Here is a 19,202-nt window from a genome sequence, read left to right on the forward strand (position 1 = left end):
CAAAGCTAGAGTTCCAGCGTAACCCCCAGTAGCCTTGGTGTAGGACTTGCAGTCACATTAATTCCAAGACTCTGGACCGTACAAAGGGCAGTACATAGGCTTTTTCTGCTTCACCAGTCTGGCAACAGACGCTCAACTGCAGGGGGCCGAATATGGACTTTTATCTAGTCCCCGAGAAGCACTACTAATATTAATAATGGCGTAATAAATGTGATATTTAAGCACTTGTTATGTTCCAAGCACCGTACTAAGAGCTGGGTTGATTAGAATATATGCAGATCTGACACAATCCCCCGCCCACTTGGGGCTCACAGTCTAAGGAGGAGGGCGAACAGGTAGAATCTCCATTTTACAGGTGAGAAAACAGGCAGAAATCACTTGTTTTGTTTGCTTTATGGTACTTGTAAAGTGCTATCTATGTGTCAAACACCATTCTAAGCACAGGGGTAGGCACAAGTCAGGTCAGGCACAGTGGGCTGTCCCACATGGGCTCAGGGAGAACGGGTATTGAATCCCCATTTACAGTTGAGGCACGGAGAGATTAAGCGACTTGCCCAAGGATACACAGCGAGCAACTGGCAGAGCAATTAGCAGAGCTGGGCTGAGAACCTTCTTCTGACTCCTAGGCCTGTGCTCTTCCCACTAGGCCATGCTGCTTACCTGTCATTTATTTTAAATAAATGCTCCAGGGCTAGGCGATAAACTCCTTGAGGGCAGGGATCATGTTTACTAACTGCATTGTACTCTTCCAAGCTTTTTACAGTGCTCTGCAGGATGTGAGCGCCCAGGAAGTTCCTTGTTGTCAGGGAATGTGCCTACCAACTTTTATTACGTCCGGCTCTCCCAAATCCTTAAAACAGTGCTCTGTGGACATAGTAAGCACTCGATAAAGAATATTGATTAAGTGACACACTCGAGCTCACACAGCAGGCAAGTGGCATGCCATTAGCCCTACTCTGATAACAAGTTGGTACAATATTATGTGATTATTTTGTGAGAAGCCTGTGGTGAGGAGACACTCAGGTTGTTTTGTGACTCTAGCTGTCTGCGTATGCGGGGAACAGTGTGTGGGAAAGAATCACCTGAAGATTGGGCCAGGGATTGTGACGAGGGAGGACTTGAGAAGTTTTGCAGTTCTCAGTATGAGTTTTATAGGCACAGAGATCTTTTAATCAATCCTCTTACTTTCAGGTACTTTTAACCAACTCACTCTAACCTTTTCAGAGATGTCAGAGGTCTAGGGAGACAGAGGCCTGTGAGTCACAGGACTTGGGTTCTAATCCCAGCACTGCCAGTTGATTTCTGTGTGACTTTGGACAAGTAACTTAACTTCTCTATGCCTCAGTTTCCTCATCTGTAAAACAGTGAATTTAATATTACCTGTTCTCCTCTTATTTAGACCGTGAGCACCACGTGGTACAGGGATTCTGTCCAACCTGATGAACTAATATCTACCTCAGCACTTAGAAGAATGCTGGACACATAATAAGTACTTAATATAATAATGCTAATAATAATGATAATAAGAACAATAGTAATGGAGCACCTGTCTCACCACCTGCCTCAATAATCCAATCTAATGTTTGTCCATTCTGCTGAAATATAGCAGACCCAATTTTGGGTTCAAACAAATCTTGATGAGTACCCTGGAAAGATAAGTTTTTTGGCTAGGCAATCAAACTCCTTGAAGTTCTATTTTCTCTCCTGGCAATTTGTTCAAGCAGTGAATTAGGATTTTGAATGTCAAGTCCATTCAATCAATAAGATATTGACAGAGTCTAGTGGTTTTCTCCAAGCATCAGGTGGTACATTCCTCTCCTCCTCTTATTTTTTTCCTTTTTGGGCTGAAAGATGAAATAAAATCCTCTCATTTATCTTTTCCCATATTCCATCTCAGTATTTATAGTGATTTTAGGCAACTAGGGCACAAACCTTCCTGTGATTAAGAAGCATGGTCAGATTTAACTTTTAAACTCATCCGATGATTTTCAAAGTGGAAGTCTGGCAGCAGTGGATGGAATAGAAAAGCACAGTTGGGTCACCGGCTTTACTACAGAATTTTTCCAGAATTCATTGTTCACTCATTAAAACAATCTTTTGTGGTGGCATTATAATCTCTGTCATAGAGGCAGTCCGTATTTCAGTTTCTTGGTAGATTTTCCTTGAGCACCGGAGATAAACAGTGTGGTCTGGTAAATAGAGCATGGGTCTAGGAATCAGGAGGATCTGGGTTCTAATTCTGCTCTGCCACTTGTGTGTTGCGTGATCCTGGGCCAGTCCCTTCACTCCTCCTTACCTCAATGACCTCATCTGTAAAATGGGGATTAAGACTGCAAGCTCCATGTAGGACACGGGGTGTGTCCAACCTGATTAGCTTGTATCTATCCCAGTGCATAGTACAGTGTCTGACACTTAAATATTGTAGGAGAAAAAACCAAAATGAAAAGGACAAGGGTGCTTAATCAATGCAACACACCTCTCTATTTTATTCATTCATTCATTCACAGGGTTTACTGGACACACTGTGTAGCGAGAATAGTCTTTCATTCATTCATTCATTCAATACTATTTATCGAGAGCTTCCTGTGTGCTGAGCACTGTACTGAGCACTTGGAAAGTACAATTCAGCCATAAAGAGAGACAATGCCCGCGCACACTGGGCTTGGAGACTAGAAGGGGGGTGACATTCTAGAAGAGGGGACAAAATTCTGTCTTTTAGGTCTACTTTGCTCACTACTGGTATGTGCCACTCTGGGCCAGTCATCTATCAGAAAAGGCCTGATTAGTATTTGTCACTTTGGGTTCTAATCCCAACACTGCCAGTTGATTTCTGTGTGACTTTGGACTAGTCACTCCGTGGCGTTCTCCTAACAGAACAGGCCTTACTGTTAAGTACCAATGTATCACAAGGGGATAAAACAGTCCACTGAGTGGGAGATTGGAGAGTGATCAAATGATAGAATTTTGAGTCAACCAGTCTCTAGGCTAGCAAGGGACTTTGAACAAGTATCCTCCCTCCAAAATGCAAGAAAGAGTGAGTACTAATGCGAGTGAGTACTAATCTTAGAAGTGGATGATCATAAGTCCCAGGTCAGTTAGTGACCGACGAGGGGACAGTAAGAATTACCAAGCTCTTAGAGCTGGTATCTGAGGGTGGTAAAAGTAGAACTGATGTATATTGCGCATCCGCTGGGCGCAGTACATTGAACTAAAGGCTTGGAAATAGAAGGCTTTCTCTATGTATATTGGAAAGTTGATATCTTGCACGGCATATCCTAAATTCACCTTTGTCAGGAACAGTGACGAATCTCCGGAAATGATTCCGATCATGGGTACGGTGGGTCGTCCAGAGAAGAAGTGGGGCTTAGTACAGTGCTTTGCACACAGCGCTCAAAATATATAAATTGAATTGGGGCTTAGTGGACAAATGGTGGGCCTGGGAGTCAGGGGACCTGGGTTCTAATTCTGCATGACCTCAGGCAAATCACTTGACTTCTGTAGCCCTCCAACTCCTCATCTGTACAAAGGGGATTAAATACCCATTCTCCCTCCCTCTTAGGCCGTGAGCCCTGTTTGGGTCAGGGGCCGTGTCGGCTCTGATTATTTTGTGACTACCCCAGGGCTGAGTACAGTTCTTGGCCCATAGTAAGCACTTAAACGCCACAGTTAACTGTTCCCAGTCCCGGGGCTATCAGTTCTTTAGATGATTAGCAAGGCAGATGATGATTTGCGGATCAAAGCCGTCACCGACTTGCAGTCGCATTCACTGTGGAAAAGCCAGTGTCCGCTAAAGTGGGAATCACCAGGGTTTTAAGTAGAAAAGGCATGTTCAGGAGGAGCCTGCAGTTCTGACAAGTCGCAGCCACCCAAGTGGGTGACGGAAACAAGAGGTAATTGAATTCTGAAGGTTATCAGCCCAGCTGGCTAGGCAGTTCAGGAGGTGCCTGTGAGTGTCACGGTGAAAGTGTACCTGACAACTATTTTGAACGTCAGTGCGGGGACGGGGATGTTTTTACAGTTTCCTCTTCTTGTGTCTGTGCTTGAAGCATGTTAATCCCACGCCAGAAAAGAGGAAGTCAACCCTAGCTAGTTTCCTCTGTCTACACACACTGCGGAATTTACATCTATAGCGTGGCTCAGTGGAAAGAGCACGGGCCTTGGAGTCAGAGGTCATGGGTTCGAATCCCTGCTCTGTCACTTGTCAGCTGTGGGCGAGTCACTTCACTTCTCTGTGCCTCAGTTACCTCGTCTGGAAAATGGGGATTAAGACTGTGAGCCCCATGTGGGACAACCTGATTCCCCTGTGTCTACCCCAGCGCTTAGAACAGTGCTCTGCACATAGTAAGCGCTTAACAAATACCAACGTTATTAAGTCACTTAACTTCTCTGTGCCTCAGTGACCTCATCTGTAAAATGGGGATTAACTGTGAGCCTCACGTGGGACAACCTGATGACCCTGTATCTACCCCAACGCTTAGAACAGTGCTCTGCACATAGTAAGCGCTTAACAAATACCAACATTATTATCTATGATTCTATTTATCTATTTTGATGGTATTGATGCCCATCTACTTGCTTTGTTTTGTTTTGTTGTCTGTCTCCCCTTCAAGACCGTGAGCCCACTGTTGGGTAGGGATTGTCTCTATCTGTTGCCGAATTGTACTTTCCAAGTGCTTAGTACAGTGCTGTGCACACCGTAAGCGCTCAATAAATACGATCAAATGAACTGATATTTTAATGGAACTTGAGGTTTTCAGGATAAGGGAGAAGTCAGATTTCCTGCCTTGAGGGGGTTCCTCAGGTGACTAGATGGTTTCCTGCCCCCTGCCCAGGGAAAGAATTCAGATTTCTTATTCATAGCAGTAATAAATATGGGGAAGCAGCACTGCCTAGTGAAAAGAGCAGCAGGACCTGGGTGTGACTTTGGGCGAGTCACTTAACTTCTCTGTGCCTCAGTTCCCTCATCTGTAAAATGGGGTTGAAGACTGTGAGCCCCACGTGGGACAACCTGATCACCTTGTATCCCCAGCGCTTAGAACAGTGCTTTGCACATAGTAAGCGCTTAACAAATACCACCATTTATTCTACTACCAGCTCTGCCAATTGCTTGCTGGGTGACCTTGGGCAAGTCACTTAACTTCTATCTGCAAAGTGGGGATTCAATACCAGTTCTCCCTCCTTCTTAGACTGTGAGCCCTATGTGAACAGGGCCTGTTTCTCACCTGATTAACTTGCATATGCCCCAGTGCTTAAACAGTGCTTGACACAAAGTGTTTAGCAAATACCAGTAAAAAAAAAAAAACAACCAACAACAACCTAGGTCTTCTGACTCCCAGGCCTGAGCTCTTTCCACTAGGAAGGGGGAAAAGGGGAAGTGGGGGTGCACTGCTATCTGACTCTTCTTTCTAGGAATCTCATTCTTTTCCAAGGAAGCTCTCTGCCCCATCTTTAAAGGGCAGTGTTGGTTCCCCAACGTGCCTGCAGAGAAGGGCATCTGGGAAGACTGGAATGTCACAAACATGAAGATTCCCAGCATTCTGAAGATTTTCCAACTGCTAACTGAGGAAGTTGGGATGGCATTTAACATTTTGCCCACCCAATCGCCACTCCCCCTCACCACCACTGAAACCTGGCTCTCCCCAGATTCATTCATTCAATAGTATTTTCATTCAGTAGTATTTATTGAGCGCTTACTATGTGCAGAGCACTGTACTAAGCGCTTGGAATGTACAATTCGGCAACAGATAGAGACAATCCCTGCCCACTGACGGGCTTACAGTCTAATCGGGGGAATCCCAGATGACACTGTCCCCAGGGTATTGTACTCTGCCAACCCCTTAGTACAGTGGTGCAGTCGATGAATACCAATGATCGACTGATAGAATGTGTTGGCAGTAGCAGATGCTTTGGCTTGGGGTTGGGATATGACCTTCGTGAGGAAGCGGGAGAACCCACCAATGTGAAGCCCCAACGCCAACTCTTTCTCCTCTGATGAGAATAAATCCCCTCGACAAAGGAATGAGATGAAATGAAAACGGACCTAGCTTTGTGGGTCCCGGAAGATCGTTACCGTAAATTACCTGATCCATACAATACCTGGATCAGAGCAGGCGGATCGGAAATTATTTACTGGTATCTGGTTTGATACCCTTGTGTTTAAATTATAGCAATATAGAGACAGCAGCCAAGCCATCCATCATAAATAAGGGTATTGGCTAGCAGTATGTAGGCCCAGATAGTGCATCTATTTCATCAGTCTCCAGCGAACACATAATAAGTAAAAATCAGTTCAAAGAATCCTGTTGGGAAAACTAAAGAGAAAGCCTCCCGTAGCTGAATGGCCATCCTTTCCCTCTCTTTTCTACTGACCGACCTCTCTTAAATAACCACCAACATACACACAGAGTCTCTCTCCTTGCCTCTTTCTCTTTTATACACATACTCATTCTCCTTCCCTTTTCCTCTCCTTCATACACACATCTTCACACACCCACGCGTGTCTTTTCCTCTCACTGAGCAAAATTAGAAGTAGAGAAGATGTATCTACGCTGCCCGGCCTGAAATAATCCCGCTGCTTTGATTTCTCTCCACTATTTTGCGTTTCGCTGTCTCCAGCCTTACTGCCTTTGATTGGCAATCCTTGTCCCCATTTGGCGGGTCTCAGAAAGATGTGTCATCTTATAGGCATCCTCTCCCTCCTCCCCGTGTCCATCTTGCCCCGTCCAGCGGCTACTCACTCAAAAGGGTCGCTGGGATCGGTCCTCTGCAGCTCAGGCGGGATGGGGATCCTTTTGTAGTACATCTCCCAGTCGAAGGCTCCCCTCATGGCGTCCCCGGCCTGGGCCTCGTACCCAAAGTGATTGTGGTCGATGACGTCGATCATGGGGCACACGATGGTCCTGTGGTTTAGGGCAATCTGGTCTGAAAGGTGAAAGTGTGTGATCGGAAAAGGCACATCCCTTCGGCCTACCGACCGTACCCCGGTGGAACGGATCAACCAGTTAATTCTAATTCCCCCAGTTGCCTGCTGTGGGACCTCGGGCAAGTCACTTAACTTCTCTGGGCCTCAGTTTCTTCAAACCAATCAAATGACTAAGTTTATTTCCCCCAATTGCCTGCTGTGGGTCCTTGGGCAAGTCGCTGAACTTCTTGGGGCCACAGTTTCCTCATCTGTAAAATGGGGATTAAATACTCTCTTTCCTCAATCAATCAATGGTATTTACTGAGTGCTTACTGCGTGCAGAGCACTGTACTAAGTGCTTAGGAGAGTACAATACAACAGATTAACGGACACTTTCTCTGCCCACGAGCTCCATCACATTGTGGGTTCTGTGCGGGACATAGATCGTTTCTGATTGGGTTATCCTGTATCTACGCCAGTGCTTAGCACAGTGCTTGACACAGAAAAAGTGCTTAACAAATACCACTGTTACTATCATTATCATCATGTCCTGAGCACCTGTAGTATACTGAGCACCATACTAAGCTCTTGTCCACGTATGACATAAGCAAGAGATGCAGTCGTTGCTCTCGAGAAGTCTGCATCTAAAGGGCAGACCTGACTAAATTCTGGAAGATTCCCTGGCTCCTGGCAATCTTTGGAATCCTTTGTTTTTACCCTGAGCCTCATTCTCAACTTTCCCAACTTTTCCACCTTATCGCCAAACCCATGCCCTTCGGCCTGCCTCGATACTCCCTCTCTATCAAATCTGCCAGACCAGAGACCTCTCTGGCACATTTGAAATTTAATTGCCTTTATGTCCCAAGCACTGTGCTAAGTGCTGATGTAAATTTAGGATAGTCGGATCAGACACAGTCCTACACTGGGCTTCTGGTCCAAATGGCGCCAAACAGGGGAGAGGGAATGTGCTCCCGACGGCTCAGAGACTTGAGGCTGGGGTGTCTCAGGATTCACCTTACATTTAATAATAATAATTATAATGATAATAATGGTACTTGTTAAGCACTTACTTTGTGCCGAGCACTGTTCTAATTGCTGGGATAGATACAAGGTTACCAGGCCGTCCCACTTTAGGGCTCAAAGTCTTAATCCCCATTTTACAAATGAGGTAACTGAGGCACAGAAAAGTTAAGTGACTTGCCCAAAGTCACACAACTGACAACTGGCAGAGTCGGGATTAGAACCAATGACCTCTGACGCCCAAGCCCGGGCTCTTTCCACTATCTTCTCATTAGAATACAAGCTCCCTGTGGGCTGGGTACATATCGCTTCATTTTATGCTTCCTTAGCGAATTGTAGTCAATTATATTTATCCAGCGCTTACTGAGTGCAGAGCACTGTACTAAACGCTTGGGAGAGTACCATAAAACAATATAACAGACAATCCCGCTCTGCCACTTGTCAGCTGTGTGGCTGTGGGCAAGTCACTTAACTTCTCTGTGCCTCAGTTACCTCATCTGTAAAATGGGGATGAAGACCGTGAGCCTCACGCGGGACAACCTGATGACCCTGTTTCTCCCCCAGCGCTTAGAACAGTGCTCTGCACATAGTAAGTGCTTAACAGATACCAACATTATTATATTTCCTGCCCACAATGAGCTTAGGACCTCTAGGTATAGGGCAGTGGCCCAGGTAGGCCCTGCGTAAATTTTATTATTACGATAAAGTGTCACCTAACTGTACTCTCCCAGATGCTTAGTACAGTCCTCTGTACAAGGTAGATTGCAATCTCCTTGAAGACACGGACCGTGTCAAACAACTCTATTGCACTCCCCCCGGGGTTGCGTACAGAATCCTGCACCCAGGTGACTATGCTCCTTGAGGGCAGGGATCACGTCTAATGATTATGCTCTCCCAAGTGCTCAATCCAGCACTCTACACTGAGGAAACACTCAATAAACACTACCGGTTAACTGATAGATGGCAACTACTTACTGAGAAGAGGGGGCAACCAGTTGACGTTAACCTCACAGTGGGAATCCAGGAACGTCAAGACTTCTCCTTTGGCCATGGACGCTCCCAGGAGTCGGGTCCGGATGAGGCCTTCCCGTTTCTTGGTACGCACTATCCTCACTTTGGAAAACCGGGCCATGTACTCCTCCAGTTTTTCCTTCAAGTGCTCTAGAACATGGAAATGGGAGCAGAGGAGGGGGAAGGGAGGGAGGGGAGGCCAGAGAAAGAACAGAGTTCATTAGTCCTAGGGCCAGGGTGAATGGAGATATAAACAGAGAGGGAGGAAGAGGCAAAAAGTTAGTTTAGCTCAGGTAACATGACAGCTCTCCCTTCCAAGGAGGCAAATTGAGGAGGTTCCATCAAGCTCTCCGGTCCCGATCTAGCTGAGCGCCACTGAGGGTGTCCTAAAATGTGAATCGCAATCCCACCCCGGCTTCATCGTAGGCGTGATAATTTTGGTATTTGTTAAGCGCTTACTATGTGCCAGGCACTGTACTAAGGGCTGGGATGGATATATAGCAAATCGGGTTGGACACAGTCCTTGTCCCACACGGGATTCACAGTCCCAGTTCCCATTCAAAGCTGAGATAACTGAGGCACAGAGAAGTGAAGTGACTTCCACAAGGTCACGCAACAGTCACGTGGTGGAGCCGGGATTAGAACCCATGACCTTCTGACTCCCAGGCCCGTACTCTGCACTATGGCATCTTGCTTCTCTAATGCCACGCTGCTCCTCTAACTTGACTTCAGTCAATCGTGTTTATTGAGTGCTTACTGTTGCATAGCACTGTACTAAGCATTTGGGACTGTACAAAATAACAGACATATTGTACACTCCCAAGTGCTTAATACAGTGCTCTGCACACAGTAAGCAGTCAATAAATACGATTGAATGACTGAATACCAATATAGCCTTCACATCCCCTGCCCACAAAGAGCTTACAGTCTAGAGAGGGAGACAGACATTGATAAAAATAAATTATAGACTTGCCGAAGTATATATGTATACACATTATATATAATTTATAAAAATAAATTACAGACTTGCCGAAAGAGAGAGTCACTGCCATTCTAGATCTTTTATTGCCCAGTGGCCAATGGCCTGCTGCCCTCCACCATCAATTCCTGGCCCAGAGTAGCGCAGGATGTCCACCGGTGCCTGGATTCTCCCGGCTCAGACCAGATGGACGTCCTGCTTTATGGTTTCTCTCACAAAGGCCTTTCGGTTGCGGCTTCCCACGAGGACTTGTTTTGCTTGGAAGCGCACGAGGAGGAATAAATGTACTGTGGAAACGGCACTGCCCAAAGAGTTCGCTGCTCCTATTCCCCCATCATGGGGAAATGGCAAGCTGGCAAACCACTCAGCAACTGGCGGCCGTCCGATGGGAACGGCCGATGGGATGGCTAACGAAATTCGACTGTGGGAGCGAGGCAGCTGGGATGTTCCAGCCTGTTCCATCTCACTGAGCGCCACCGTGCTTGAGATCGGAAAGCCAGGAGTTTGGACATGTTTCTGCTTCTAATTAAAAACTAACCGAAGGCGGAGAATCACCTCAGGGATGGACGAAATAAATCCGCTGGCTGTGATGGATTGTTTCATCCCCTCAGACTCTTTTTGGACCTTAGCAGATGCAGTCGTTTACGAGGGAAAGGTTAAGCTAGGTGTGTGCAGAGCTAGCTAGGAATGATAATAATAACAATAATAATGATAATATTGATATTTGTTAAGTACTTACTATGTGCCAGGCACTGTACTAAGTGCTGGGAGCAGATGGGTTCGACACAGTCCCTGTCCCACATGGGGCTCACAGTCTCAATCTCCATTTTCCAGATGAGCTAACTGAGGCACAGAGAAGCGAAGTGACTCGCCCAAGGTCATAGAGCAGACAAGTGGCAGAACTGGGATTAGAACCCATAACCTTCTGACTCCCAGCCCCTTGCTCTGTCCACTACACCATGTTGCTTCTCCGAATAATAATATTTGCTAAGCACTCACTCTGTGTCAGACATTGCATTAACATCTGGGGCAGATACATTTGGGGGACACATTCTCGTTCTTCAAATGAGGAAATGGAGGCCCAGAGAAGTTAGTGACTTGCCCAAGATCACTCAGTGGGAAAGGGGCAGAGTTGGGATTGGAACCCAGGTCTTCTGACTCCCAGACCTGTGATCTTTCACTTAGGCCTCCCTGCTTCCCTCCCATGGTCAGGACGCAGCTACGTGTTGGCAAACTTTCCTCACTGATCCAGTCCAGTATCCAATGTCCGGTATCCAGTTAGAGAAGCAGCGTGGCTCAGTGGAAAGAGCCCCGGCTGGGGAGTCAGAGGTCATGGATTCGAATCCCCGCTCTGCCACTTGTCAACTGGGTGACTGTGGGCAAGTCACTTCACTTCTCTGTGCTTCAGTTACCTCATCTGTAAAATGGGGATTAAGACTGTGAGCCTCACGTGGGACAACCTGATTACCTTGTCTCCCCCCAGTGCTTAGAACAGTGCTCTGCACATAGTAAGTACTTAACAAATACCAACATTACTGTCCGTCAATGGGCAGGGACTGTCTCTATCTGTTGCCGAATTGTACATTCCAGCGCTTAGTACAGTGCTCTGCACATAGTAAGCGCTCATTAAATACTAATGAATGAATATGTCACTGAGTATTGGGTTATCAGGCATTTCGAGTGATGAAAATCAAGGATTACAGTCAAGAACTCTGCTGAACCCTGTTTTCTCTCTGCTGAACCCTGTTTTCTTATATTAAGCTATGGGTCTTTGTGAATATCAACATACAGAGAGCAACAGCAGCACAGGTTTTTGCTATATTTACAGAAATTCTCTGGAGTCCTAAAGAATTCTCCAGCTATTGCAGGTGCACTTTATCGCATAAGTAGAGTAGTTGTGGTTCACTGAAAAATTTGGTGGAAAGAATGGGCCCACAGAGAATAATTCCACTCTGGAGGATTTTCCCCATGATATTCCTCTAGTTAGCACCACTGTGGCATTTCCAAAAAGCTTCCAGTACACGTTATTCCCACATTCTGCACACTTAGGGATAGCATTGAGAAGCAGCGTGGCTTAGTGGAAAGAGCCCGGGCTTGGGAGTCAGAGGACGTGGGTTCTAATCCCGGCTCTGCCGCTAGTCTGCAGTGTGACTTTGGTCAAGCCACTTCACTTTTCTGTGCCTCAGTCATCTCGTCTGTAAAATGAAGATAAAGACTGTGAGACTCATATGGGACAACCTGAAGAAGCAGCATGGCTCAGTGGAAAGAGCCCGGGCTTGGGAGTCAGAGGTCATGGGTTCGAATCCGGATCTGCTACTTGTCAGCTTTGTGACTGTGGGCAAGTCACTTAACTTCTCTGTGCCTCAGTTACCTCATCTGTAAAATGGGGATTAACTGTGAGCCTCATGTGGGACAGCCTGAGTACCCTGTATCTACCCCAGTGCTTAGAACAGTGCTCTGCACATAGTAAGCGCTTAACAAATACCAACATTATTATTATTTTTACCCCAGGGCTTAGAACTGTGCTTGACACATAGTAAATACTTAAATACCATTATTATTAAGCGCTTAGTACAGTGCTTTGCACACAGTTAAGTGCTCCATAAATACGATTGAATGATTAGTGGAAAAAGTACATGACTGGAAGTCAGGGGACCTGGGTTCTAGTCCTGGTTCTACCTGCCTGTGACGGTAGGCAGTACGCAGCTTTTTCATATGCAAAACAAGGATAATAGATACCTACTCTTCTACATCTTATGCTGTGAACCCTAGGTGGTACAGGGATTGTGTCCAATCTAATTATATTCTGTCTGCTCCAGTGCTTAGCACAGTTTGGCACATCGTGCTTAATGGATATTATTATTATTATTATTATTTCCTAGTGATTTTACAACTACAGTTAATGAGTCCAGGAACTGGTTTTCCTATCATGACTTATGGAGATCACCTGATCACCGACCCACAGTTTTCAAACGAATGATGGAAAAAAGGTGATTATTTATTCAGGACCTATTTCACTAACCCCCCATCTCCATTCAAATCTCCCAGTAAATATGAGTTTCAGAGCAGCCTTTCGGTATCTTGCTTGACTTCATGGGTGTTCTTTTAAATACGATCCTACTCCTTTGGTGGGTTTTTAATGCTCTGATTTACACAGGTGTCCCAGAAGCAGCAAAAATCGAGCGAAGTCGTAGATAGCACATCTCAGTAACTTGTAAAGGCATGGCTTAGAGCTTTATAACCTCTCTTACCACATTCCTCCCCTCTCAGGGTCGTACCTGGAGAGTTTCCAGTAGTCTACCAGTTCCGGCTATGGGAGGGAGAGTCAAGCAGAGGCCTACCCGTTCCATTCCTAGCTAGGCCAGTGGCTAGCGTGTGGAAGGCAATTCGCTACAAGTCAAAGCTCACCCACGGTGGGCAACAGCGGCACGGGACAGAGTCGAGGTTGGAGACTCAAGTTTACTGCACGGAAGGAGGCAATGGTAAACCACTTCCGGATTTTCACCAAGAAAATTATATGGATATGCTGCCGGAAAGATTGCAGATGGAGAGCGGGGCGTTCTGGCAGAGGTGTGTCCGTGGTGTCGCTATGGGTCGGAGACGACTCGACGACATAAGACAAGACCACATTCCTTTCTGTGAAAATCTGGGCATCAGGACACCATTCCAAATAGGCCCCCCTTATTTCCAAAGTCCATATTACAAATGCCAGAATGCCCTGAGCCCCAAATTGCACACGAATGCAGCAGGCTCCAGCCTGGAAACAGAAGACCAAGCATTAGAAGTGAGCGGGAGCAGTTAGTTTAACAAGGAGAGGGTCCCTTTTCCAGGACATTATTACATTTTTATCAAATTCTTTAGAATTGCCCAGAGTGCTTACAAAAGACTATCCCAGCTAAATCAGGACATATGATCAGATTATGACACACCGAAACCTTTTGAGAAGTGTAGAATCAGCTTTCTGCACAAATGAACAACCATATGGGGTTAAAAAATGAAATGGTGCTATGACTGATAATACTGCCAACACTGATGGTTTAGCAGTGGATCTACATAGGTTATTGGGTACAGGTGCTTCTGTAATGGAGATGAATGGTGAAAGCGCACAGGGTTCAATTAATTACCTTTTGAACCTCTTCCCGCTGTGGAGGCTGGAATGAAAAGTTCTTGGTTTAGACACTTTAGCGACAGAAAGATATTGTAATATAACCGGATTTTAGATACATCCTGGTGCCTTCTACAGTCTGGTTCACTGATCGTCTTAACGGTGATTTTACAGTCTCGATTTCGCTCAGAAGTTTGACTTTTAATTTTATGTTGGTGTTTGTTAAGCGCTTACTATGTGCCGAGCACTGTTCTAAGCGCTGGGGTAGACACAAGGGAATCAGGTTGTCCCACGTGGGGGTCACAGTCTTAATCCCCATTTTACAGATGAGGGAACTGAGGCACAGAGAAGTTAAGTGACTTGCCCACAGTCACACAGCTGATAAGTGGCAGAGCTGGGATTCGAACTCATGACCTCTGACTCCAAAGCCCGTGCTCTTTCCACTGAGCCACGCTGCTTCTCTAATTTTGACTACCCCATATCAAAACTGGGAGATACCCTCCCTCAATCATCTCATCAGAGAACAGAGTACTGAGATGATATTAGGTGTCTTTAATGCTACTGCCTAGTACTGTAAATATTTGCTTGTATTTTAGCATTACCAATCCTCTTGGGCTTGTCTACTGCTGACGTGCACAGGATGGAACATTGCCAAAATGAAATATTTTTACCTCAAGGGGAAAGTTCTTCTTTCCCTCCCATGGAACTGGATGATCTTCCCATCCCGGTGTCGGACTCTTAACACACCCTGTTGCCCTCTCAGTTGGTAACAACGTTTGTGAACATGGCACATTTGATGTGCATCCGTGTTCTAATCTCTACTCTGCCACTTCCTTGTTGCGTGACCGTGGACAAGTCACTTCACTTTTCCTGTATACCGTAAGCTCCTCAGTACACTTTCCCAAACACTTAGTATAGTGCTCTGTACACAGTAAGTCCTCAGTAAATGTAATTGACTGATTCTCTGGGCCTCAGTTTCCCAGTACTGAAAATGGAAATTAAATACCTGTTCTTTCTCCTAAATGGACTGTGAGCTCCCTATGGGACAAGGGACTCTGTCTCAAGTTAATCAGGTGATTAACTTGTGCTCAGTACAATACCTGGCCATAGTAAGTGCTTACATATACCATTATTATTATTAGTAGTAGTAGTATTCATTCATTCAATAGTATTTATTGAGCGCTTACTATGTGCAGAGCAATGTACTAAGCGCTTGGAACGAACAAGTCGGCAACAGATAGAGACGGTCCCTGCCGTCTGACGGGCTCACGGTCTGATCGGGGGAGACGGACAGACGAGAACGATGGCGATAAATAGAGACAAAGGGAAGAACATCTCACAAAAACAATGGCAACTAAATAGAATCGAGGCGATGTACATTTCATTAACAAAATAAATAGGGTGATGAAAATATATACAGTCGAGCAGACGAGTACGGTGCTGAGGGGATGGGAAGGGAGAGGGGGAGGAGCGGAGGAAGATGGGGGAAAAGAGGGTTAAGCTGCGGAGAGGTGAAGGGGGGGCGGTAGAGGGAGTAGAGGGAGAAGGGGAGCTCAGTCTGGGAAGGCCTCTTGGAGGAGGTGAGTTTTAAGTAGGGTTTTGAAGAGGGGAAGAGAATGAGTTTGGCGGAGGTGAGGAGGGAGGGCGTTCCGGGACCGCGGGAGGTAGAGAGCACCGGCTTGGGAGTCAGAAGACACAGTTCTAATCCCAGCTCTGCCACTTGTCTGTTGTGTGACCTCGGGCAAATCCCTTAACTTCTCTGTGCCTCAGTTACCTCATCTATAAAATAGGGATTGAGATTGTGAGCCCTCATGGGACAGGGACTGTGTCCAACCTAATTTGCTTGTGTCCACCCCAGCGCTTAATACAGTGCCTGGCACATAGTAAACGCTTGACAAGTGCCCTTACTATTATTATAATTATTCTGCTGTCAGGACACACTGCTGAATCGCACAGCATTTTCCAATGAAATTATTCTGAATAGGGGCAGTCCTCGACTTAAGGCACTTTGAGCTATAATGAATGATATGTCTCCGTTTCTAAATGTACATCAGATTTCAGCTTTCTAACATATGGCTTTCAAGGCCCTTGTCACGGTCAGGGACTATGTTCAACATTAATATCTTGTGCTCAGTATAATGCTTGGGTCATAGTAGGAGCTTAACAAATACTATTATTATTATTGTTTATGGCACTATCTGCAGGTATATGGGACATAATATTGTTAAACTGTAATAATAATAATAATGATAATAGTAATTCTGGCATTAAGTGCTTACTATGTGCCAGGCACTGTACTAAGTGCTGGGTAGATAATAATAATGGTGGTATTTGTTAAGCGCTTACTATGTGCAAAGCACTGTTCTAAGTGCTGGGGGGAATACAAGGTGATCAGGTTGTCCCACATGGGGCTCACAGTTTTCATCCCCATTTTACAGATGAGGTAACTGAGGCACAGAGAAGCTAAGTGACTTGCTCAAAGTCACACAGCTGTCAAGCGGCAGAGTCGGGATTCGAACTCATGACCCCTGACTCCCAAGCCCGGGCTCTTTCCACTGAGCCACGCTGCTTCTCTACAAAATAACATAATACAAGATACAAGATAATTGGGTTAGGACACAGTCCCTGTCCTACATAGGGCTCCCAGTCTCAATCCCCACTGTACATATGCCATTATGCTCTCTGTGGCCTCCACCAGTTAACACCACTTCTCTTCGTTAGGTCAAAATGAATTGCATATTTACCACGGAACTCCTTGGGAGGATTGTTCTGCCTGGGGAAGACCAAACTGCAAAAACCCTGGCATTTGCTGCCTGAGCTTACTGAGAAGCAGCATGGCCTAATGGATAGAGCACAGACCTGGGAGTCAGAGGAGCCAAGTTCGAATTCTGGCTCTGCCACTTGTCTGTGGTGTGAGTCACAACTTCTCTGGGTCTCAGTTACTTCACCTGCAAAATGGGTATTGAGCCTGTGAGCCCCACGTGGGACATGGACTGTGTCCAACCTGACTAGCTTAAATCTATCCCAGCACTTCACAGATATCATAAAAACAAACTCACAAACAAAAAAACCCCCATCAGGGAGCCTGTCGATTACTGACAAACAGGATTTCCTGGTCACATCTCCCACACCTCCCGGCACCATTTTAGACGGAAACATCGATAAATTTCGCTTCCGAGAAAATGCTTGCCTTTCTCTGTCAGTACAAAAATCCCCAATTATTTCAGAGGAGATTCTGTAAAGGAAAGATGATGGGATGGACCAGCAGTGAAGAAAATGCAGTTATCAAGATATACCAATTCTCTATTATCGCTGCAATCAGCCCAGACCGGCTAGCCTGGATAATGAACCACGAAAAATACTGGGGTAGGTTGGAATCAATTGTATGCTGCATTTCTACATAAATATCCCTTCTGGGCACAGGCGGGAGAATGAGAAGACACCATTTATATTTCTTACCAACAGTAAATGGTGTCCCTAAGACACCTTAAAAAAAAAAAAAGCCAGGCCTCCTGTCACTAAAAATAGGTGAAAGCAGGCTAATATGTCATTTAAAAAGAAAATAGATCATTGTTCCTTCACAGTGTTGATTAAATAAGGTAATAAATCATATGTCTGATACCTGTCAGGTACCTGCCAGGGCGAGATCGGTGCTAAAAGTGACAGTTACAGAGTCGCTGAGGAGTTGGAGTTTTATTGGCTGTCAAATATGTGACAAGGAATGACAAAGGGTGGCATGTGTCTCTTTCTCTGATAGTTCATAAACACACTTCCTACCGCAATTCTTTTATGTGGCCTTCTTTATCTCTTTTAAAGCAGAAAAGGGAGTCTATTCCCCCAACTTCCCCCTCTCTCTCTTTCCCATTTCCCGTTTCAAGTCTTCTCACTGGGGGGGGTCACATTCCAGGGAGACCCCCCAGCTCACCCCACCCTGGGCCAATAAAACCAAGGTCATTTTAGATCCTGAATGCGGGAGAATAAATGAAAGAGAAAAAAACTGTGCCTAAAGCGTTCCGTAATATGCACGGTTCATTTATTTTGAGAAATGGATTTATTTTAATTATTTATAGCACTTCTCGTATGTGTGCATATCAAATATAATGAAGCTGTAAAAGTATGCTACTATCCAACACCGCTCGGCTAACGTTTCTGAAGAATAAAGACCCTTGAAAAGAGTCTGGGTTTGACATCTCAGGCCCTTTGGTTACATCGATCGAGCGATGATATTTATGGAGAGTTTTCAGGGTACAGAGCACTGTACTCAGCACTTGGGCAAGTACAGTGTAAGAGAGCTGGTAGACACGAGCCCTAACAACAAGGAGCTTACATTCTAGAAGGAGCTCACATGATTGTCCTTCCTAGTCAGAGGAGACACCAGCGTTGGTGACGTTCATTCTGAGAGCGTGAGTGTGTGTTTGGGGCTGAAAAGACCGATGTGGGATCCACTGTCTTGGCCACGTTATGTACACAAAAAGGTTGTCTCTTGTTTCTCCAGCCCGCACACTTCGCTCCTCTAATGCCAACCTACTCGCTGTAGCTCGGTTCTCATCCATCTCACCGACGACCTCTTGCCCACAGCCTGCCTCTGGCCTGAAATGCCCTCCCTCTTCACATCCAGCAGACGACCGTTCTCCCCACGTTCAAAGCCTTATTAAAAGCACATCTCCTCCAAGAAGCCTTCCCCGATGACACGCTCATCTCCTCCTTTCCCTTGTATTTGAACCCTTGATCCCCCCCCTTCTCTCAGCCCCACAGCACTTACGTGCATACCTGTAATTTATTCATATTAATGTCTTCCCCCCCGCTAGACTCTAAGTTCTTTATGAGCAGGGAACACCACTACTAACTCTGTTGCAGTGTGGCTCAGTGGAAAGAGCCCGGGCGTGGGAGTCAGAGGTCACGGGTTCGAATCCCAGCTCTGCCACTCGTCAGCTGTGTGACCGTGGGCAAGTCACTTCACTTCTCTGTGCCTCAGTGACCTCATCTGTAAAATGGGGATTAACTATGAGCCTCAAGTGGGACAACCTGATGACCCTGTATCTACCCCAGCACTTAGAACAGTGCTCTGCACATAGTAAGCGCTTAACAAATACCAACATTATTATAGTGTACTTTCTTAAGTTCTTAGCACAGTGCTCTGTGACACAGTAAGTAGTAAGTGCTCAATAAATACAACAGATTGGTTG

The 19,202-nt window shown here is 45.8% G+C and overlaps 1 protein-coding gene and 1 non-coding gene across 3 annotated transcripts in view; one reads left to right on the forward strand and one right to left on the reverse strand.

Moving 5' to 3' along the window:
* The window catches only part of GALNTL6 (polypeptide N-acetylgalactosaminyltransferase like 6), a 772,653-nt gene that overhangs the window by 98,960 nt on the left and 654,491 nt on the right, over positions 1 to 19,202 (reverse strand). For both annotated transcript variants that reach the window (XM_029076387.2, XM_029076388.2), the window contains 2 exons: positions 8,897 to 9,082; positions 6,738 to 6,921 (listed from right to left, as the gene is read on the reverse strand). In XM_029076387.2, coding sequence (XP_028932220.1) covers positions 6,738 to 6,921; positions 8,897 to 9,082 — 370 coding nt within the window. The remainder of the gene's footprint in view (positions 1 to 6,737; positions 6,922 to 8,896; positions 9,083 to 19,202) is intronic.
* Positions 13,172 to 13,309, forward strand: LOC114815770. Its single transcript, XR_003763573.1, has one exon. It is a non-coding gene; the product is annotated as a small nucleolar RNA SNORA7 (small nucleolar RNA).

This window comes from Ornithorhynchus anatinus, chromosome 12, assembly GCF_004115215.2.
Source record: "Ornithorhynchus anatinus isolate Pmale09 chromosome 12, mOrnAna1.pri.v4, whole genome shotgun sequence".
In the NCBI taxonomy this organism is placed as follows: Eukaryota; Metazoa; Chordata; class Mammalia; order Monotremata; family Ornithorhynchidae; genus Ornithorhynchus; species Ornithorhynchus anatinus.